Consider the following 24,054-nt stretch of genomic DNA (forward strand, 5'->3'; position numbering starts at 1 on the left):
TATATTTCATTCACAGTGCAACCAGAAAAAAAACATGAATATGTAAGCATGTGTAGGCTATCAATCATGCCCAAGGAGATAGAGCTCAATACTGTCCATTAATAATTAAATAATGATGGTATAAATGGCAGGCCAACAAATGGATTTAATAATTACACCTTTCCAACATCATCACCAGATGAGACTAACGGGCGTTACAATCTGGGGGACGCTGTTACAGAGGATGGAGATTTTACATATTTTTTGCTCGTTGTGATGTGAAAATTACGCGATGATGTATTTAATCGAAATACATGGCGACATGGCTGCGTGCGCGCAACCACTGGAGCAACCCATGCATTCGTCAAATGATTTTACAAGCTTGTCAATTTGCGCGCACTGATTTTTCCCTTCTCATTCCAAATGGTATAGCCTATAGAAAGTGAGTCCCTGAATCGATGTGCACCACATCTCAGCTCTCATTCGTTCGAGGAGTAAATGCTAGAACTGGTGGGAAATATCGGCGTGGCATCTAAACCCAGGTTTTATTTTCGTGTCACGTTGAACCCTATTTAGCAACACCCCATAGAAGTCATGGAAGGAGTCAGCAGCAACAGGAACATGTCATACAGTCGATGGAGTTATGACAGGTAAGCGCTTATCATTTGTCAACATTTACCTTGTTATGCGAGCTGATATCACCAACTTGCCAGCAGAACCTCTCCTTTGCCTTTGTTTAGTAGGCTACTATTGTCATATCTAATCAGAAGTTGGTTGTGATTGATTAATCAACCTACAAAACCAATTAAATACAGTAGCCTAGTCTAGACATATGTATAAATAAATTGACATGTGCTGTAATTGGGTGCAATCCTGATATTGATAGAATATGTATCAGACTGTGGCATGACAAATCAATAAGGTGTGTGTGTGTGTGTGTGTGCGCGCGCGCGCGCGCAAAGCAGTGATTTGTCTGTAATACTACAACAATATTGCTTCCAGTCAATGTTGATTTCCTGAAACAAATACAGTGTGAAGGATCCTAGAAGACTGTACATTCTGTAACTTACATTTTCCTGTTTTTAACTCTGGTCAGATGAAACAGCTTTCAGTGTATTTGAGTTGTAGTAAGCTTTGTCAACACTCGTACAGTAAGTGGGGAAATAGCTTCTCATTTGATTTCTGCATCCAACAGCTACAGTACAGAGCAATGCTTGCTAGTCTTTATGTTCTGACTATAAGGTCTTTCCTTATTGGTCAGCAGACATGAGCACACACAGTCAGTCAGTAAGCAACATCCCACTGAGCACACACTGGTTATATCAACATTGTTTCCAACGTCATTTCAATGAAATGATGTTCAACCAACATGGAATAGATGTTGAATTGACATCTGTGCACAGGTTCTCATAAGCTCTTACAGTGTGATTTGTATTCTAGACACCGTAACTGTGCTGAGATTGCAGCGAGAGCTTCTGGGTCTCGTACATCTCCATACAATTTCTCTCAGCGCTGTGCTGGGGGGGGGGGGGGGGGGGGGATTAAGCTGAAGCCTCTCAGCACGTTTAATGTTTTTGTGTTCATGATATACAGTACCAGTCAAAAGTTTGGACACACCTACTCATTCCAGGTTTTTTATTTTCTTTATTTGTACTATTCTCTACATCACATATGTCAGAGTCAAGGCCCGCGGGCCACATCCGGCCCGCAAGAAGGTTTTTTACGGCCCCTGGGATGATCTTGATTTATTATTAGAACCGGCCCGCAGCAAGCCGGCAGCCCGCAGATCTTTTACACGCACCAATACTACATTTCCCACAATGCAAAGGTGACGCACCGAGCAGTAGGCTGCTTCATTTCAATATTTATTGGCACAGCAGTCGTCAGCATCACAGTAAAATTAACTTTCAGATACCCATCAAAAATGGCAAAACGGAAGGTGGATACTGAGAACCGGGGGTTTCAAACAAGGTGGGAGTCGGAGTATATGTTCACGAAGGTAGCTGGAAAACCTGTGTGTCTTCTGTGTGGAGAAAGTGTGGCGGTACTGAAAGAGTATAATCTGAGACGACATTATGAAACGAAACACGCGGACAAAAACAAGAATATGGACATGGAACAAAGGCTACAAAAGGCAGAGGAATTAAAACGAGGCCTCAAATCTCGACAGGCTCTGTTCAAAAAAGCCAAATCACAAGGCCAGGCTGCTGTCAAGGCCAGTTTTATTTTGGCAGAAGAGATCGCTAAATCAGCCCGGCCATTTACGGAGGGGGATTTCATCAAAAACTGCATGATTAAAGTTTGTGACGAAGTTTGCCCAGAAAAAAGGCAACTCTTTTTAAATGTGAGTCTGAGCAGAAACACCATTGCCGAGAGAGTAGACCAGTTGTCCATCAATCTAAAAGAGCAGCTTGTGAAAAAGGGAAAAGATTTTATTGCATATTCCTTGGCTGTGGATGAGAGCACCGACATTTCTGACATTGCCCAGTTGTCAATTTTCATCCGCGGAGTGGACTCCAACCTAAGCGTGACAGAGGAGTTTTTGGCTTTACGTCCTATGCATGGCACAACTACGGGGCATGATTTGTATGAAGAGGTGTCAAGATGTGTAAATGAGATGGAGCTGCCTTGGGAAAAACTCGTGGGTTTGACAACCGACGGAGCACCTGCGATGTGTGGACACAGGAGCGGACTGGTGGCGAAGATACGGGAAAAGATGCAAGAGGAAAACGCGACAGGTGAGCTGACAGCTTATCATTGTATCATACACCAGGAAGCGTTGTGCGGTAAAGCCTTGAAAATGGAGCATGTAATGAGCATCATCACGCGCACAGTTAACTTTATCAGAGCCAAAGGTTTGAATCACCGCCAGTTCAAGGCATTTCTGACGGAGTTAGAAACGGAGCATGGTGATTTGCCTTATCACACAGAGGTGCGATGGCTAAGCCAGGGAAAGGTGCTTCAAAGATGTTTCGAGCTTCGTGAGGAGATTTGTCTGTTCTTGGACAGCAAAGGGAAAGACACAACACAACTCCGAGACGAAATGTTTCTGTGTGAAATGGCTTTTCTGTGTGACATTACGAGTCATCTGAATGCAATAAACTTGCAGCTGCAGGGTCGGGATCGTGTCATCTCTGATATGTACAGTACAGTGAAGGCATTTAAAACCAAACTGACTCTGTGGGAGACGCAGATGCGGAAAGAAAATTTGAGCCACTTTCCCAGCTGCCAGACCATGAAAGAGAAGCTCTCTACCAGTGCGTTCCCGAGCACACAGTTGGCTGATAAAATAGGTATGCTTGCCGCTGACTTTCGACGCCGATTTGCTGACTTTGAAGCACAAAAAAGCAGGTTGGAACTGCTCGGTAACCCATTTGCTGTTGACGTGGAAAGCTCACCACCAAACCTCCAAATGGAGTTGATTGACCTCCAATGCAATGATGCACTGAGGGCAAAATATGCGGCAGTGGGTGCTGCGGAGTTCGCCCGTTTCCTCCCCGGCACAATGCCCCAGCTGCGCATCCAGGCTGCTCAAACGTTGTCTATGTTTGGCAGCACATACCTGTGTGAACAACTGTTTTCTTTGATGAACCTGAACAAAACATCACACAGAAGTCGACTTACTGCTGAACACCTCCACTCAATTCTGAGGATTTCTTCAGCTCAGAGCCTTACCCCGAACATTGATGAACTTGTGGAAAAGATGGGACACCACCAAGTATCACCCTCAACCTCAAACAAGTGAACATTACTGTGCAATCACATATTTAGAGTTTTTACTCAGTTCAAGTTTAAAAGTTAAAATTTAATATTTGTTTTCACTGCATGTTACTTCTCCTTAAACAAAGTGTTGTTTTTGATTAATAGATTTTTGCACTTTATTTTTTTGTATTTCAATCCAATTATATTTTAAAAATATTTCAGTTGAGTGGATGATAGAAAATTGCTATTATTGTTTTTTCTTTGAAGTAAATTTAGCCCACTTTTGCTAAAATAGAAAATATAGTCTACTGATGGTGCCTTGAATACCGGTTTCTTTCATTTAATGTTCATGTTATGGGGATATTTATATAAAGGAAATTTGTCTTTTGTGTCTGTTGAAAATTAAAGATTACTGACAGAGCCATAAGAAAATATTGCTTTATTTATCTGATCATATTGTAATATATTTGTTAGGTTTTCAGTAGGTTCAATTAGGTTCACTAGACTATATGCGTCATTTAAAAAAATTTCAATGAACATTCGAACAGTCCGGCCCTCGTCTTGTAGCTGATTTTTTTATTTGGCCCTCCGTCCATTTGACTTTGACACCCCTGCTCTACATTGTAGAATAATAATGAAGACATCAAAACTATGAAATCACACATGGAATCATGTGGTAACCCAAAAAGTGTAAACCAAATCAAAATTATATTTTATATTTGAGATTCTTCAAAGTAGCTACCCTTTTCCACGATGACAGCTTTGCACACTCTTGGCATTCTCTCAACCAGCTTCATGAGGTAGTCACCTGGAATGCATTTCAATTAACAGGTGTGGCTGTTTTTTCCTTCACTCTGCAGTCCAACTCATCCCAAACCATCTCAATTGGGTTGAGGTTGGGTGATTGTGGAGGCCAGGTCATCTGATGCAGCACTCCAATTACTCTCCTTGGTCAAATAGCCCTTACACAGCCTGGAGGTGTGACTTTGCACATACACTGCTGCCATCTAGTGTCAAAGTCTAAATTGTGCCTGGGCTGGAATAATACATTATGGCCTTTCTCTTGCATTTCAAAGACAATGGTACAAAAAAAGTTTTTTTCCTTTGTATTATCTTTTACCAAATCTAATGTGTTTACTCTCCTACATTCCTTGAACATTTCCACAAACTTCAAAGTATTTCCTTTCAAATGGTACCAATAAAATGCATATCCTTGCTTCATGACCAGAGCTAAAGGCAGTTAGATTTGGGTATTTCATTTTAGGCGAAAATTGAAAAAAAGGGGCAGATCCTTAAGAGATACTTTAAGACATGAAGGTCAGTCCATGTGGAAAATGTCAAGAACTTTGAAAGTTTCTTCAAGTGCAGTCGCAGAAACCATCAAGCGCTATGATGAAACTGGCTCTCATGAGGACCGCCACAGAAAAGGAAGACCCAGAGTTCCCTCTGCTACAGAGGATAAGTTTATTAGAGTTACCAGCCTCAGATATTGCAGGCCAAATAAATGCTTCGGAGTTCAAGTAACAGACACATCTCAACATCAACTGTTGAGAGGAGACTGCGTGAATCAGGCCTTCTTGGTCAAATTACTGCTAAGAAACCACTAATAAAGGATACTAATAATAAGATACTTGCTTGGGCCAAAAAAACACAAGCAATGGACATTAGGCTGATGGAAATCTGTCCTTTGGTCTGATGAGTCCAAATGTGAGATTTTTGGTTCCAACTGCCGTGTCTTTGTGAGACGCAGAGTAGGTGAACCGATGATCTCCACATGTGTGGTTCCCACCATGAAGCATGGAGGAGGAGGAAGTGTGATGGTGTGGGGGTGCTTTGCTGGTGACACGGTCTGTGATTTATTTAGAATTAACCAGCATGGCTACCACAGCATTCTGCAGTGATGTGCCATCTCATCTGGTTTGGGCTTAGTGGGACTATCATTTGTTTTTCAATGGAACAATGACCCAAATCACACCTCCAGGCTGTGTAAGGGCTATTTGACCAAGGAGAGTGAATCGGATGACCTGGCCTCCACAATCACCCGACCTCAACCCAATTGAGATGGTTTGGGATGAGTTGGACCGCAGAGTGAAGGAAAAGCATCCAACAAGTGCTCAGCATATGTGGGAACTCCTTCAAGGCTGTTGGAAAAGTGTTCCAGGTGAAGCTGGTTGAGAGAATGCCAAGAGTGTGCAAAGGGTGGCTACTTTGAAGAATCTAAAATATATTTTGATTTGTTTAATCCTTTTTTGGTTACATGATTCCATATGTGTTATTTCATAGTTTTGATGTCTTCACTATTATTCTACAATGTAGAAAATAGTACAAAATGTGACAGAGAGATGTAATGGTTTGTTGTGTGGAGAGATGCCAGAAGCCATTCATTACTGTGGTGCTTGATCCATGTTTGATACACTAGTGATGTCTGTATGCAGTACACATGAAATGGCACTCCATCAGACACGTGTAACACAGGTTTGACACTTGCAATACAGTCATAAAAAGGCAGCTGACACAAACAAACATCAACATCCACAGTTAATAACCCACTTACAAAGTTAACAGCTGCTTTTGTATGTACAGTAGATTGAATGTGAATTTATTCTGGCTACGATACTATGGGTATGTTATATGTAAGTAACGATTGCTCCAGCTTCTATGCAGTGCATCTCTCACTGTTAGGGGAGAATTTGGTCCCGATTTAAAATGCTTACATTTTTAATTCCAATTTATGAGTTCCCTCTGGCTGGCCTCAGGTTCATTAGAAAATGTTTCTGGGCCGCATGTAGACTCGACGGTGCTGCTATGGTTTGAATATGCTCTACTCATGGACCAGGTGTGTGTTTGTTCAGGCATCGTAATTAGAGGTCGACCGATTATGATTTTTCAACACGATACCGATTATTGGAGGATCAAAAAAGCCGATACCGATTAATCGGCCGTTTTTTAAATGTTATTTTTTTATTTTTTTTCATGTATTTGTAATAATGACAATTACAACAATACTGAATTAACACTTATTTTAACTTAATATAATACATCAATAAAATCAATTTAGCCTCAAGTAGATAATGAAACATGTTCAATTTGGTTTAAATAATGCAAAAACAAAGTGTTGGAGAAGAACGTTAAAGTGTAATGTGCTAACGTTTCAGTTCCTTGCTCAGAACATGAGAACATACGAAAGCTGGTGGTTCCTTTTAACATGAGTCTTCAATATTCCCAGGTAAGAAGTTTTAGGTTGTAGTTATTATAGGACTATTTCCCTCTATACCATTTGTATTTCATTAACCTTTGACTATTGGATGTTCTTATAGGCACTTTAGCATTGCCAGTGTAACAGTATAGCTTCCGTCCCTCTCCTCGCTCCTCCCTGGGCTCGAACCAGCAACACAACGACAACAGCCACCACATCGAAGCAGTGTTACCCATGCAGAGCAAGGGAAACAACCACCCCAAGGCTCAGAGCGAGTGAAGTTTGAAACGCTATTAGCGCGCGCTAACTAGCCAGCCATTTCACTTCGGTCACACCAGCCTCATCTCGGGAGTTGATAGGTTTGAAGTCATAAACAGCGGAATGCTTGACGCACAACGAAGAGCTGCTGGCAAAACGCACAAAAGTGCTGTTTGAATGAATGTTTACACCCCTGCTTCTGCCTACTACCGCTCAGTCAGATACTTGTATGCTTGTATGCTCAGTCAGATTATATGCAACACAGGACACGCTAGATAATATCTAGTAATATCATCAACCATGTGTAGTTAACTAGTGATTATGATTGATTGTTTTTTTATAAGATGAGTTTAATGCTAGCTAGCAACTTACCTTGGCTTACTGCATTCGCGTAACAGGCAGTCTCCTTGTGGAGTGCAACGAGAGAGAGGCAGGTCGTTATTGCGTTGGACTAGTTAACTGTAAGGTTGCAAGATTGATCCCCCGAGCTGACAAGGTGACAATCTGTCTTTCTGCCCCTGAACGAGGCAGTTAACCCACCGTTCCTAGGCAGTCATTGAAAATAAGAGTGTGTTCTTTAACTGACTTGCCTAGTTAAATAAAAGGTGTACATTTTTTTAATATATAATAATAATAATAATAATATATCGGTAAATCGGCGCCCAAAAATACCAATTTCCGATTGTTATGAAAACTTGAAATCGGCCCTAATTAATCGGCCATTCCGATTAATCGGTCGACCTCTAATCGTAATTCATGGCTGTGCCTGCGAAGGTAGGAGCAGTGCACTCACAATGTGTTAGTTCAACAGGCCTGTGTAAACACAGCAACCACAGAGCGATGGAGAGCCAAGGTGGTGAGGGGAGATACTATTCAACGAGAGGAGGGGATCACATTCTCTCTGATTGTGTTTTAATAATTATTGTGTGTCTGTTGAAATAATCTACATAAATGCCAGGAGATCTCATTAGTCTCTGATTTGGTATCGCCTCACATGGTACATTGCAGTTTTACAGCGCTTATTTATGGACCTCTAACAATTCCTTCTTTACAGAAGGAACCTATTACATATCAATTATTTAATGCAATAATGAAGCCAGGACTACAATAAAGTGCATTACTGCAGGGGCAAACTTTTTAAGTAATCATTTGATGTTTTTTGGGTTAGTGAGTAGTGTTGGTGAGAGTGAGCCATTTTCTGTGTGTGCTGCCATTGTATTTCTGAGAACATCTCTGGGGGTTAATGCACTGTTGGAGTATGGATGGTCCATGCTGCACACCTGCTTCTGCGTCACAGATGAATGGGTGATGACACAGGGTACCAATGTGTGAAGATCTCACATCCATAAGCTGTGTAGTGGAGGGGAATGATTCTCACACACACACACACACACACACACACACACACACACACACACACACACACAGTGAGACACTGTAGGCACTAGGCTAGGCAGACATACAATATTAACGACCATAAGTTATATTATGTAACGTCAATAATGACATACTGTGCATAGTACATTAAATATACACACACATGCACATACATATTACTGTGCGTACTAACATATAAACTTTGGTACGAGTTTATATGCTATGTAGAGAAGCACCATTTCCTTGAATATTACGACTAAATAGAGTAGAAAGATGAAATGATTCCCACATCCTGTCTGTCGTATTGTTAAGTGTTCTGTCTCAGTAACACAGTAACAGGACCCATGAGCACCAACATGTGAAGCTCATAGGAGCATATCAAATGAAAGCTAAAAGTCCATTTTTTTTATTAAGGCATATACATTTTTCAACCCTTTTTCCATCCTTAAAATTTGGAATAAGCAAAGGCTTTGAGTTCTGGTCAAACAGATGGAGAAGTAGTCTTAGAATACATCTACCAGAAAAAGTCCTTAAAGGTTTTACCAAATATATCAAAGAACCTTACCAACTAATATCAACACATATTTAATTTTGGATACATTTTTCTGCCTTCTGTAAGTTTAAGAAACCTTGTGGCTTGAAATTCCGTTACAGCATGTGGGTTTTTGGTATCTGTAAGATATTTTTTAATTTCTCTCCATCATGAGGAGGGATGATAATGAAAGTTCACAGAAGTAACAAGTAAAGGTAGACCTATCAATTAGATAGTGTTTTTACTGATATCAATTTTGTTTCTGAATTATTAAGTGATTAAAACTCAATTTCATTACCAAATCAGATTGTAGTCATTTTAAATGGGAAATCATAGTGGCCATAAGACACAGTTGGGGTCACCAGTTTGGACTAGAGGTCGACCGATGGCCAATTTAAACTTTTCTTAACAATTGGTAATCTGCCTTTTTGGATGCCGATTACATTGCAATCCACGAGGAGACTGTGTGGCAGGCTGACCACCTGTTACGCGAGTGCAGCATCAAAAGGACCTTGTGGCTGCAAGGAGCCAAGGTAAGTTGCTAGCTAGCATTAAACTTATCTTATAAAAAAAAACAATCAATTCATCTTCACATCACTAGTTAACCTAACAATATCATCAACCATGTGTAGTTAACTAGCTTGTCCTGTGGTGCATATAATCAATGCGGTGCCTGTTAATTTATCATTGAATCACAGCCTACTTCAACTTGATGATTTAACAAAAGCTCATTCACGAAATAAAGCACAATCGTTGCAATAATGTACCCAACTATAAACATCAATGCCTGTCTTAAAATCAATACACAAGTATATTTTTTTAAACATGCATATTTAGTTAAAATAAATTCATGTTAGCAGGCAGTATTAACTAGGGATATTGTGTCACTTCTCTTGCGTTCAGTGCAAGCTGAGTCGGGGTATATGCAGAAGTTTGGGCCACCTGGCTCATTGCAAACTGTTGAAAGGCCATTTATTCCTAACAAAGACCATAATTAATTTGCCAGAATTTTACATAATTATGACATAACATTGAAGGTTGTGCAATGTAATATTTAGACTTAGGATTGCCATCCGTTAGATAAAATACGGAACGGTTCCGTATTTCACTGAAAGAATAAACATTTTGTTTTCAAAACGTCAGTTTACGGATTTTACCATATTAATGACCAAAAGGCTCATATTTCTGTGTGTTTATTATAATTAAGGATATGATTTGATCGAGCAGTCTGACTGAGTGGTTGTAGGCAGCAGCAGGCTCGTAAGCATTCATTCAAACAGCAGCTCTTAGCAATGCTGGGATGCACAGCGCTGTTTATGACTTCAAGCCTATCAACTCCCAAGATTAGGCTGGCAATACTAAAGTGCTTTTAAGAACATCCAATAGTCAAACGTATATGAAATACAAATGGTATAGAGAGAAATAGTCCTATAATAACTACAACCTAAAACTTCTTAACTGGGAATATTGAAGACTCATGTTAATAAAAGGAACCACCAGCTTTCATATGTTCTCGTGTTCTGAGCAAGGAACTTAAACGTTAGCTTTTTTACATGGCACATATTGCACTTTTACTTTCTTCTCCAACACTGTGTTGTTGCATTATTTAAACCAAATTGAACATGTTTTTATTTATGTATTATATTAAGTTAAAATAAGTGTTCATTGTTAATTCAGTATTATTGTAATTGTCATTTATTACAAATATAAAAATCGTCCGATTTAATCGGTATCAGCTTTTGTTGGTCGGTATCGGCTTTGAAAAATCATAAACGGTCGACCTCTAGTTTGGACAGTACAGAAAATAAAAGTACAGTACTGTAGATTTTAGTACAGTACACAGTAGATTAACTAGAGTTCAGTACACTATTATACTGTACTGAACTCTACTCTGCTGTACTGTACTCTTCTGAGTTCTACTGTGATGTACTATGCTCTACTGTGCTATACTTGATGTCCAAACATGTGAAACATAGATATCTAGGATTGGTTCAGATTTGGTCCGGACCAACCAAATTTGGTCTTGTTTGGGGGCAGAGCTCATTAAAATAATAGCCAGTGTGTAGAATAATACTCAGATATGCAAAGGAGGATATTGTATATTTATACATTTTGTGAACCTATTTAGGATAGATCACCATGAAGAGAATAACATTCATATCCATAATTATGCATTTCTGTGTCATACAGATCAGGGACCCATGATGAAATTCTGTTACTGCAATTCCAGTACCAGATGTAAATCCACTTCATTTACTGTAGTTCAATAACCAAAATATATTTTTTTGAAGTCAATGTGTGATGTCATAGCTGACACCATTCTATCTGCAGACATGTTGAATTATTTGGAGCAGATATTTAACTAACGTTGACAAACTTTTAGAGAATTTACTGAAACTTTGTATCTGCACAGTTCTTCCACTAAATTAGTTTTTGTAAAATGTTCAGTGTAAATTGGTCAAAGTAGTCATTGTGCATAGAGGTGTATGGTTTAAACTTTTAAATCAATGGTTTGAATTGGGATACATTTAAATGAAAAATGTAGTTAGATTGGAATTGCCCACAAGTAATTAGAGGCCTCTGCTGTTTCAGATGTGAGTTTTGACAGTATGGATCGCCTGCGAAGATCGACAGTTTATCTTCCACGTCCTCCTCCCTATCGCTGAATTTATATGCGTCTAAGTAGATAAGTGTCTGTCTGTTCCACTCTGAGTCGGTAAGAGGCAGAGGGGTAGAGAGGGGGCCTGGGTTGGGGAGAGGGGGCCTGAGTTGAGGAGAGAGGGGGCCTATGGTGAATCACTAAAACAATGCAGAAATACACAAAGCTGTGAACGATCTGAGAGACGAGGCAAGAAGGGCATTCTATGCCATCAAAAGGAACATAACATTTGACATACCAATTAGGATCTGGCTAAAAATACTTAAATCAGTTATAGAACCCATTGCCCTTTATGGTTGTGAGGTCTGGGGTCTGCTCACCAACCAAGAATTCACAAAATGGGACAAACACCAAATTGAGACTCTGCATGCAGAATTCTGCAAAAATATCCTATGTGTACAATGTAGAACACCAAATAATGCATGCAGAGCAGAATTAGGCTGATTCCCGCTAATGATCAAAATCCAGAATAGCGCCGTTAAATTCTACATCCATCTAAAAGGAAGCGATTCCCAAACCTTCCATAAAGCCATCACCCTACAGGGAGATGAACCTGGAGAAGAGTCCCCTAAGCAAGCTGGTCCTGGGGCTCTGTTCACAAACACACCCCACAGAGCCCCAGGACAGCAACACAATTAGACTCAACCAAATAATGAGAAAACAAAAAGATAATTACTTGACACATTGGAAAGAATTAACAAAAAAACAGCAAACTAGAATGCTATTTGGCCATAAACATAGAGTACACAGTGGCAGAATACCTGACCAAAACTTAATGAACACTTTGACCTTGTACAGACTCAGTGAGCATAGCCTTGCTATATTGAGAAAGGCCGTCGTAGGCAGACCTGGCTCTCAAGAGAAGAAAGGCTATGTGCACACTGCCCACAAAATGAGGTTTAAACTGAGCTGCACTTCCAAACCTCATGCCCAATGTATGACCACATTGGAGACACATATTTCTCTCAATTTTGATAAAGTCCCATATCTATTGGGTGAAATACCACAGTGTGCCATCACAGCAGCAAGATGTGTTGCCACAAGATAAGGTCAACCAGTGAAGAACAAACATCATTGTAAAAATATTTATGCTTATTTATTTTCCCTTTTGTACTTTAACCATTTGTACATCGTTACAACACTGTGTGTATATATGCATAATATGACATTTGTAATGTCTTTCATTCTTTTGGAACTTCTGTGAGTGTAATGTTTACTGTTCTTTTTCTGTTTATTTCACTTTTGTATATTTTCTACTTCACTTGCTTTGGAAATGTTAACATATGTTTCCCATGCCAATAAAGCCCCTTTTGAGGGGGCCTGGGTTGGAGAAAGTGGGCCTGGGTTAGGGAGAGAGGTGGCCTAGGTTGGAGAGAGGGGGCCTAGGTTGGAGAGAGGGGGCCTAGGTTGGAGAGAGGGGGCCTGGGTTGGAGACGGTGGGCCTGGGTTAGGGAGAGAGGTGGCCTAGGTTGGAGAGAGGGGGCCTGGGTTGAACAGAGATTGAGAGAGAGGGAGATAGAAGGGGCTGGGTTTGGACATAAGCGGGCAGATTTATAGGGGTTACATATTAGAGACTGTTTTCAAAATACTCCCTCTGCTGCTGCTGCTGCAAGGCCCAGACTGAATTCTGCTCTGTCAGTGCCATACACAGGTTGGTGTGTGTTATTGTATTTTCTTATTTCACCTTTATTTAACCAGGTAGGCCAGTTGAGAACAAGTTCTCATTTACAACTGCGACCTGGCCAAGATAAAGCAAAGCAGTGTGACACAAACAACACAGTTAAACATGGAATAAACAAATGTACAGTCAATAACACAATAGAAAAGTTTATATACAGTGTGTGCAAATGAAGTAAGATTAGGTAGGTAAAGGCAATAAATTGGCCATGGTGGCGAAGTAATTACAATTTAGCAATTAAACACTAGAGTGATAGATGTGCAGAAGATAAATGTGCAAGTAGAGATACTTGGGTGCAAAGGAGAAAAAAATAATATGGGGATGAGGTAGTTGGGTGGACTATTTACAGATGGGCTATGTACAGGTGCAATGATCTGTAAGCTTCTCTGACAGCTGATGCTTAAAGTTAGTGAGTGCGCTGTCATTGGCAGCAGAGAACTGGAAGGAAAGGCAGCCAAAGGAGTTGGTTTTGGGGGTGACCAGTGAAATATACCTGCTGGAGTGTGTGCTACGGGTGGGTGCTGCCATGGTGACCAGTGAGCTGAGATAAGGCTGGGCTTTACCTAGCAAAGACTTATAGATGATCTGGAGCCAGTGGGTTTGGCGATGAATATGAAGCGAGGGCCAGCTAACGAGAGCATACAGGTCGCAGTGGTGGGTAGTATATGGGGCATTGTTGACAAAACGGATGACACTGTGATAGACTGAATCCAATTAGCTGAGTAGAGTGTTGGAGGCTATTTTGTAAATTACATCGCTGAAGTCAAGGATCGGTAGGATACCCTCGTAAAACAGACTGTGTTTGGCAGCATGAGTGAAGGATGCTTTGTTGCGAAATAGGAATCTGATTCTAGATTTAATTTTGGATTGTAGATGCTTAATGTGGGTCTGGAAGGAGAGTTTACAGTCTAACCAGACACCTAGGTATTTGTAGTTGTCCACATATTCTAAGTCAGAACCGTCCAGAGTAGTAATGCTACACGGGCGGGCAGGTACGGGCAGCGATCGGTTGAAGAGCATGCATTTTGTTTTACTTGCATTTAAGAGCAGTTGGAGGCCACGGAAGGAGAGTTGTATGGCATTGAAGCAGATGTATACAGAATGGTGTCATCTGCGTAGAGGTGGATCAGAGAATCACCAGCAGCAATAGCGACATCATTGATGTATACAGAGAAAATAGTCGGACAGAGTATTGTGTGTGTCTGTGTGTGAGTGAGGTCAGGGCTCTGCTGGGGCCATTAGCCAGGGTTTTGATTGCAAACACATCACTGATGGATCATATCTGGTGGTTGTAATATCAATGTAACAATATAGGTCCTATGTTGAGAACTGTTCCAGTAACTGCCCTAGCAGTATATAGAGCACTCAATAGGTCTTAATCCAGTTCCCTGAGGCTTCACATCAAGGGTCATGGCATTGATTATTAATAATTTAGAGTTGCAATCTTCAAGGCTTCAAAAACACAGCCCCCCAGGAATGTATAGTTTTAAGCTCCTGTAACCATATGCTTTCTGAGTTTAGTTGGGTAAACACAAAATCCATGAGGTTTGGATATGATTTCCTCAGAGCATAAAGCTGTATAATGTTTGGGCCATTGTCTATCAGTAGTTAATTGAAGCCTATCCTCCTACCCTCTATTACCTCTAATTGGATCCCATCTGATGAATCTATTGGAAGGGGAGAGAGGGCTTGTCGTCAGGCAAAGTTATTGTTCCGGAAGGAATGAATTATGAGACCAAGATACCACTATGAGGGGAGCAGCTGTCTGCTATCACCTGTCTTTCTACTAGATAGCTAGTGTGAATAAGATGCATTACCACTGAGACTGTTCTGGGAACTGCTGCTATGCTCTGAGGAGTGCGCTACATATCAGTAACTATAGCCCTCAATCAGATAGTGGTGTTGGAAGTGGAAATGCTTTTTACCAATGTATTGTTTAGGGAGGAACACTGCATATATTAGATTAATAAATATTCAAATGTGCATCTAATAAGCAGCTGGAGACAACCATGTTCACAGACTTTGCCTTTGGCTTTTATAAAACGGCACTGTATTTCAGTTTATACTATGGTTTATCAATAAGGTCTGAAATATCCTATTTATCTTTTATGCAAAACTACAGTAATGTTTCTATTCTCACAACCTAATTTTACAGTCTAAGATAAACATGCACCCAGCTGGCTGTAGAGCACAGCTCCAGACTGGTCTGGTTGGCAGTACATTCATATGATGAATGTTTTTTAAATGCAGCATCTTGCCAGCAGCTATCAAAATATATTAGAATTCCTGGGTAGCTGTATGCGTTTTTCTGTGTCAGCCTCTAAGAGGAGTGGGATTTAAGTGATGCTTAACTCTGTTTCACTAGCGGCTCTAAGATGCTGCCGGCAGGAGAAGCAGGCAGAGACAATGACAGTCTGACAGATCTTCATATCTTACCTATGTGACAGGACTATGACCACGACTGAATGTTTCCCCATCATCCTCCATCTGACTGTATTGTGATACTCTCATACGCTTATAGTCTCATACTCTCATACGCTTATAGTCTCATACACTACCTCACTTTCCCAACCTCAAAACATACATTGATATCAATCTGGTGGCATGGTAGAAAGGAAGTACAGGCCCATTATTAGCAACCATCACTCCTGTGTTCCAATGGTACGTTGTGTTCGCTAATCCAAGTGTATAAATTTTAAAGGCTAATTGATCATTACAAAACCCTTTTGCAATTATGTTAGCACAGCTGAAAACGGTTGTTCTGATTTAAAGAAGCAATAAAACTGGCCATTTTTAGATTAGTTGAGTATCTGGTACATCAGCATTTGTGGGTTTGATTACAGGCTCAAGATGGCCAGAAGCAATGAACTTTCTTCTGAAACTCATCAGTCTATTCTTGTTCTGAGGAAAGAAGGCTATTCCATGTGAGAAATTGCGAAGCAACCGATGATCTTGTACAACGCTGTGTACTACTCCCTTCACAGAACAGTGCAAACTGGCTCTAACCAGAATAGAAAGAGGAGTGGGAGGCCCCAGTACACAACTGAGCAAGAGGACAAGTACATTAGTGTCTAGTTTGAGAAACGGATGCCTCACAAGTCCTCAACTGGCAGCTTCATTAAATAGTACCCATAAAAAACACCAGTCTCAACATCAACAGTGAAGAGGCGACTCCGGGATGCTGGCCTTCTAGGCAGAGTTGCAAAGTAAAAGCCATATCTCAGACTGGCCAATAAAAATAAAAGATTAAGATGGGCAAAAGAACACAGACACTGGACAGAGGAACTCTGCCTAGAGGGCCAACATCCCGGGGTCGCCTCAGTATCCCGGAGTCGCAACAGTTTTCAGCTGTGCGAACATAATTGCAAAATAGTTTTCTAATGATCAATTAGCCTTTTAAAACTATAAACTTGGATTAGCTAACACAACGTGCCATTGGAACACAGGAGTGATGGTTGCTAATAATGGGCCTCTATGCGCCTTTGTAGATGTTCCATTGAAAATCAGCCGTTTCCAGCTACAATAATCATTGTTAATGTCTACACTGTATTTCTGATCAATTTGATGTTATTTTAATGGACAAAAAATGTGCTTCTCTTTAAAAAATAGTGACCCCAAACTTTTGAATGGTTGTGTATGGCACAGTGTTCACTGATAGCTTGAATGTTAGGAGGTTGAACATGATGATGAAGGGGTGTGTGTGTGTCTAATATATACAGTTGAAGTCGGAAGTTTACATACACCTTAGCCAAATACATTTAAACTCCGTTTTTCACAATCCTTGACATTTAATCCTAGTAAAAATGCCCTGTTTTAGGTCATTTAGGAGAGAAAGGCGAGAGTGATTTATTTCAGCTTTTATTTATTTCATCACATTCCCAGTGAGTCAGAAGTTTACATACACTCAATTAGTATTTGGTAGCATTGCCTTTAAATTGTTTAACTAGGGTCCAATTTTTCGGGTAGCCTTCCACAAGCTTCCCACAATAAGTTGGGAATTTTGGCTCAATCCTCCTGACAGAGCTGGTGTAACCGAGTCAGGTTTGTAGGCCTCCTTGCTCGCACACGCTTTTTCAGTTCTGCCCACAAATTCTCTAGGGTTGAGGTCAGGGCTTTGTGATGGCCACTCCAATACCTTGACTTTGAGGTCATTAAGCCATTTTGCCACAACTTTGTAAGTATGCTTGAGTCATTGTCAATTTGGAAGACCCATTTGTGACCAAGCTTTAACTTCCTGACTGATGTCTTGAGATGTTGCTTCAATATATACACAATTTTTCCTACCTCATGATGCCATCTATTTTGTGAAGTGCACCAGTCCCACCTGCCGCAAAGCACCCCCACAACATGATGCTGCCACCCCCGTGCTTCACGGTTGGGATGGTGTTCTTCAGCTTGCAAGCCTCCCCCTTCTTCCTCCAAAGATAATGATGGTCATTATGGCCAAACAGTTCCATTTTTGTTTCATCAGACCAGAGGACATTTCTCCAAAAAGTACAACCTTCTTCCTTGCTGAGCAGCCTTTCAGGTTGTGTTGATATAGGACTCGTTTTACTGTGGATATAGATACTTTGTACCTCCTTCCTCCAGCATCTTCACAAGGTCCTTTGCTGCTGTTCTGGGATTGATTTGCACTTTTCGCAACAAAGCACGTTCATCTCTAGGAGACAGAACACGTCTCCTTCCTGAGCGGTATGACGGCTGCGTGGTCCTGTGGTGTTTATACTTCTGACCCACTGGAATTTTGATACAGTGAAAGAATCTGTCTGTAAACAATTGTTGGAAAAATTACTTGTCATGCACAAAGTAGATGTCCTAACCGACTTGCCAAAACTATAGTTTGTTATCAAGAAATTTGTGGAGTGGTTGAAAAATTGGTTTTGATGACTCCAACCTAAGTGTATGTAAACTTCCGACTTCAACTGTATATATATCTATCTGGACTGTGTTTGTATTCCGGACTCTGACATTGCTCGTTCTGATATTTATTTATTATTATATTTTGGATAAATGTATTGTTAATTGCTAGATATTACTGCCCTGTTGGAGCTGGAAACACAAGCATTTCGCTGCACCTGTGATAACACCTGCAAAACTGTGTATGCAACCAATACACATTGATTTGATTTGAAAGCCTCATCTGGATTTATTTTCACTTGTTCCTTGCGATCCATAGGTTATGATGCTGTGCTATGCTGGTTCCCAGGTCTCTCCATGTGAAAACATCACACTGGTGGGGTAGCCTACCTGCAGCTTTTGAGCACTGCAGAGTGTGTGTTGTTAGGATTATGGATGATGTACCATAGACGTACTCTATCTTACCCCTTGGCTGTGACTGGGCTGGTGTACAGTATATGGAGATGATATTACAGTGTTCACATCCACGTGTTCACATCCACTTCCAGACAGGCTGCTATTTAATGATCAGATGCTGCACTGCTGAAGAATATTGAGTTTTGTCACAATAGAGAGCTTATTTAATTGGTAAACAATCTTCTTTTCAAAGCATAATTGCGCAGTATGTAAAGAAAATGTAATTAGATGTTCTAATGAAAATTGCATGAAAATACAAGTGGCTGATTATGTCATTCGAAATGGAATGTTTCTGTAACTGAAATGGAGTTTCAATATCAACAAAGAAGATGAGTCAATCTCTATTCTGGCCTGTATTTAGACAGAAATGTACACTCGAGTTTGCGTCCCAAATGCATCCTAAATGACACCCTATTGTTCCTGGTTCAAAAGTAGTGCACTACATATTCTTTCCTGCGTTCAGATTAAGAGACATAGACTGGTCTCTCAGTTTACTGTGTGCTAAACCTCTCTTTTGAATAATTGATCTTACGCAGAGAAGGTTGACCCCTGGTATGCTGTGTGGAATGCTAACATGTTTTAAAGTAATAGTCAGCGCTTGATTTGGGCAGGTGCTCACTGGATCTGAGTACTGGAACCTCAAATGTTCTACTGCTTGAGCTCCTGTTCCTCTTATTTATTTTTTTATTTCACCTTTATTTAACCAGGTAGGCTAGTTGAGAACAAGTTCTCATTTGCAACTGCGACCTGGCCAACATAAAGCATAGCAGTGTGAACAGACAACAACACAGAGTTATACATGGAGTAAACAATAAACAAGTCAATAACATAGTAGGAAAAAAAAGAATCTACATACATTGTGTGCAAAAGGCATGAGGAGGTAGGCAATAAATAGGCCATAGGAGTGAATAATTACAATTTAGCAGATTAACACTGGAGTGATAAATGATCAGATGAACATGTGCAGGTAGAGATACTGGTGTGCAAAAGAGCAGAAAAGTAAATAAAATAAAAACCGTATGGGGATGAGGTAGGTAAATTGGGTGGGCTATATACCGATGGACTATGTACAGCTGCAGCGATCAGTTAGCTGCTCAGATAGCAGATGTTTAAAGTTGGTGAGGGAGATAAGTCTCCAACTTCAGGGATTTTTGCAATTCGTTCCAGTCGCAGGCAGCAGAGAACTTGAAGGAAAGGCGGACAAATTAGGTTTTGGCTTTAGGGATGATCAGTGAGATAAACCTGCTGGAGCGCGTGCTACGGGTGGGTGTTGCCATCGTGACCAGTGAACTGAGATAAGGCGGAGCTTTACCTAGCATAGACTTGTAGATGACCTGGAGCCAGTGGGTCTGGCGACGAACATGTAGCGAGGGCCAGCCGACTAGAGCATACAGGTCGCAGTGGTGGGTGGTATAAGGTGCTTTAGTAACAAAACGGATGGCACTGTGATAAACTGCATCCAGTTTGCTGAGTAGAGTATTGGAAGCTATTTTGTAGATGACATCGCCGAAGTAGAATGTTAGATCAGAAGTCTTTTGGAGCTCTTGCACCCAAATGTAATCAGTACCAGCACCCAAAATGAGAACCGGCCCCTATTTCAGTCCAAGCTAAGCACTGGTAATAGTGGGTAATATGGAGACAGTCAGACTCTTTTTCAGTGTTGATAGGGTTTTCTTACTGTAGAAATAAATTTGACTATTATTATAAGCCTCGGCGTGCTGACTGTCTGTTGGAAACTACCGTATCTATAATTTATGGCCAGAATAATGCATGAGATGTCTCTACTGGCTCTACAGCAGGTTTCATTGTCAATTTAATTTGGTTCATTATTGGGCAAGATTCTGGTCCAAGTTTAAAAATGATGATTATACTGTGTCTTATTCATTGAGACATGTTGGTATTACTGTATGGGAGTATTGCGGACCACTGACTGTGAATGGCAGTGACTGAGTCTAACTCTCCTACACTGCTATACTCAGTATTTATATGTTGTGATGTCATGATAGTGTCACAGTGCACTGTCAGCTCTAAACCTTCAGAGGTAGTAATAACACCTTTGGGAAGAGGGGCATTCTTCCTACCAAACCATATGACCTTTTGTTTTGGAGGTGTTCAGAACAAGGTTAAGGGTAGAGAAAGCTTTTTGGACACTAAGAAAGCTTTGTTGTAGAGCATTTAGCACAAAATCCAGGGAGGGGCCAGTTGAGTATAAGACTGTATCATTTGCAAATAAATGGATGAGAGCGCTTCCTACTGCCTGAGCTATGTTGTTGATGTAAATTGAGAAGAGTGTGGGGCCTAGGATCGAGCCTTAGGGTACTCCCTTGGTGACAGGCAATGGCTGAGACAGCAGATTTTCTGACTTTATACACCGCACTCTTTGAGAGAGGTAGTTAGCAAACCAGGCCAAAGACCCCTCGGAGACACCAATACTCCTTAGCCGGCCCACAAGAATGGAATGGTCTACCGTATCAAAAGCTTTGGCCAAGTCAATAAAAATAGCACAATATTGCTTAGAATCAAGGGAAATGGTGACATCATTGAGGACCTTTAAGGTTGCAGTGACACATCCATAACCTGAGCGGAAACCAGATTGCATACCTGAGAGACTACTATAGACATCAAGAAAGCCAGTCAGTTGATTATTGACAAGTTTTTCCAACACTTGACAAACAGGGCAACATAGAAATAGGCCTATAACAGTTAGGATCAGCTTGACAAACTGTGGCTGCCTTCCAAGAAAGGAGAGACAGGCTTGGCGATGAGGGGGGCAGAAACCTTAAAGAAGAAAGGGTCTAAACCATCTGACCCTGATGTTTTTTTGGGGTCAAGTTTAAGGAGCTCTTTTAGCACCACTTTGTAGGAGAGACTTTGTAGCGGGGCAGGTGCAAAAAAGGGAGAAGCATTGTTGCATTAGAAGGGGTGGGACATGAGGACATGTTGGATGGGCAAGGAGGCATGGCTGAGTCAAATAGGAATCCTGATTTAATGAAGTGGCGATTAAAGAGCTCAGCCATGTGCTTCTTGTCAGGCAAGCATTTTCAAACAGAAATGTGCATCCTGTAGTACTAACTCAAAAAAAATTCTGGGACACTGTAAAGTCCATGGAGAATAAGAGCACCTCCTCCCAGCTGCCCACTGCTCTGAGGCTAGGAAACGTCACCACCGATAAATCTACTATAATTGAGAATTTCAATAAGCATTTCTCTATGGCTGGCCATGCTTTCCACATGGCTACCCCTACCGCGGTCAACTGCCCGGCACCCTCCTCAGCAACCCGCCAAAGCCCCCACCATTTCTCCTTTACCCAAATCCAGATAGCCGATGTTCTGAAAGAGCTGCAAAATCTGGACCCCTACAAATCAGCCGGGCTAGACAATCTGGACCCTCTCTTTCTAAAATGATCTGCCGAAATTTTTGCAACCCCTATTACTAGCCTGTTCAACCTCTTTCGTATCGTCTGAGATTCCCAAAGATTGGAAAGCTGCCGCGGTCATCCCCCTCTTCAAAGGGGGTGACACTCTAGACCCAAACTGCTACAGACCTATATCTATCCTACCCTGTCTTTCCTAGGTCTTCGAAAGCCAAGTTAACAAACAGATTACTGACCATTTCCAATCCCACCATACCTTCTCCACTATGCACTATGCTCGCCCGTCCAGCATCACTACTCTGGACGGCTGACTTAGAATACGTGGACAACTACAAATACCTGGGTGTCTGGTTAGACTGTAAACTCTCCTTCCAGACTCACATTAAGCATCTCCAATCCAAAATTAAATCTAGAATCGGCTTCCTATATCGCAACAAAGCATCCTGTGATGTCATCTATAAACAAACTGGATGCAGTCTATCACAGTGCCATTCGTTTTGTCACCAAAGCCCCATACACTACCCACCATTGCGACCTGTACGCTCCCGTTGGTTGGCCCTCGCTTCATACTCGTCGCCAAACCCACTGGCTACAGGTTATCTACAAGTCTCTGCTAGCTAAAGCCCCGCCTTATCTCAGCTCACTGGTCACCATAGCAGCACCCACTCGTAGCACGCACTCCAGCAGGTATATCTCACTGGTCACCCCCAAAGCCAATTCCTCCTTTGGTCGTCTTTCCTTCCAGTTCTCTGCTGCCCATGACTGTAACGAATTGCAAAAATCTCTGAAGCTGGAGACTCACATCTCCCTCACTAGCTTTAAGCACCAGCTGTCAGAGCAGTTTACAGATCACCGCACCTGTACTTAGCCTATCTGTAAACAGCCCATCTATCTACCTACCTCATCCCCATACTGGTATTTTATTTATTTATTTTGCTCCTTTGTACCCCAGTATCTCTACCTGCACATTCATCTTCTGCCGATCTACCATTCCAGTGTTTAATTGCTATATTATAATTACTTCGCCACCATGGCCTGTTTATTTCCTTAACTTACCTCATTTGCACTCATTGTATATAGACTTTTAGTTCTTTTGTTCTACTGTATTATTGACTGTATGTTTTGTTTATTCCATGTGTAACTCTGTGTTGTTGTATGTGTCGAATTGCTACGCTTTATCTTGTCCAGGTCGTAGTTGCAAATGAGAACTTGTTCTCAACTAGCCTACCTGGTTAAATAAAGGTGAAATAAATACAATTAAGGGACATGGGCAGCTGTGAAGAGGAGGGTTTATTCTCCAAGTCTTTAACCGTTTTCCAGAACATCTTGATGTTAGACCCACTGAGAGAGAACTGCTCCTTAAAGTAACTAACTTTGGCCTTCCGGATAGCCGGAGTGCACTTATTTCTCATTTGCCTGAACAATAGCCAGTCAGCCTGAGTATGCGTGTGCCTAGCCTTTTGCCAAATGCAATTCTTGAGGTGGAGTAACTCTGCAAGATCACGGTCGAACCAGGGACTGGACCTGTTTTTAATTATCATTTTCTTCATGGGGGTGTGTTTGTTAACAATACCACTGAAAATATCAAAAAAGAAGGTCCAATCGTCTTCGACAGAGGGGATCATGCTGATTCTGTGCCATTTTACAGAGGCCAGTTCATGAAGGAAGGTTTGTTCATTAAAGTTTTTTAGCAAGCATCTATGACAAATTAGGACAGGTTGTTTCATTGAGCAGCCATTACGAACACAGGCTGTAAAACAATGATCATTAAGGTCATTACAGAAAGCACCAGACTGATACCTATCAGGATTATTGTGAGGATAACATTGAGGAGAGTAGCCTTTTCTGGGCTTTTGGAGTCATACCTTGTGGGATTGGTAATCATCTGAGAAAGATTTAGGGAGTCCCCTTGCTTTAGGACTTGGTCAGGTGGTTCATGCATTTCCAAGTTTAGGTCACCTAGCAGGACAAATTCAGACTTGGTGTA

At 41.1% G+C, this 24,054-nt stretch overlaps 1 protein-coding gene across 3 annotated transcripts in view; it reads left to right on the plus strand.

Annotated features, from left to right (window-relative positions):
• The first annotated feature begins 395 nt into the window (after positions 1 to 395).
• Positions 396 to 24,054, plus strand: part of LOC139411571 (tubby protein homolog) — a 125,051-nt gene continuing 101,392 nt past the window's right edge. Inside the window, exon 1 of one of the 3 annotated variants that reach the window (XM_071158107.1) lies at positions 396 to 629. In XM_071158107.1, the coding sequence (XP_071014208.1) occupies positions 574 to 629 (56 nt within the window). In that variant the 5' untranslated portion in view covers positions 396 to 573. The remainder of the gene's footprint in view (positions 630 to 24,054) is intronic. The other 2 variants (XM_071158106.1, XM_071158105.1) reach the window with 2 other exon arrangements.

This window comes from Oncorhynchus clarkii, chromosome 6, assembly GCF_045791955.1.
Source record: "Oncorhynchus clarkii lewisi isolate Uvic-CL-2024 chromosome 6, UVic_Ocla_1.0, whole genome shotgun sequence".
Lineage (NCBI taxonomy): Eukaryota > Metazoa > Chordata > Actinopteri > Salmoniformes > Salmonidae > Oncorhynchus > Oncorhynchus clarkii.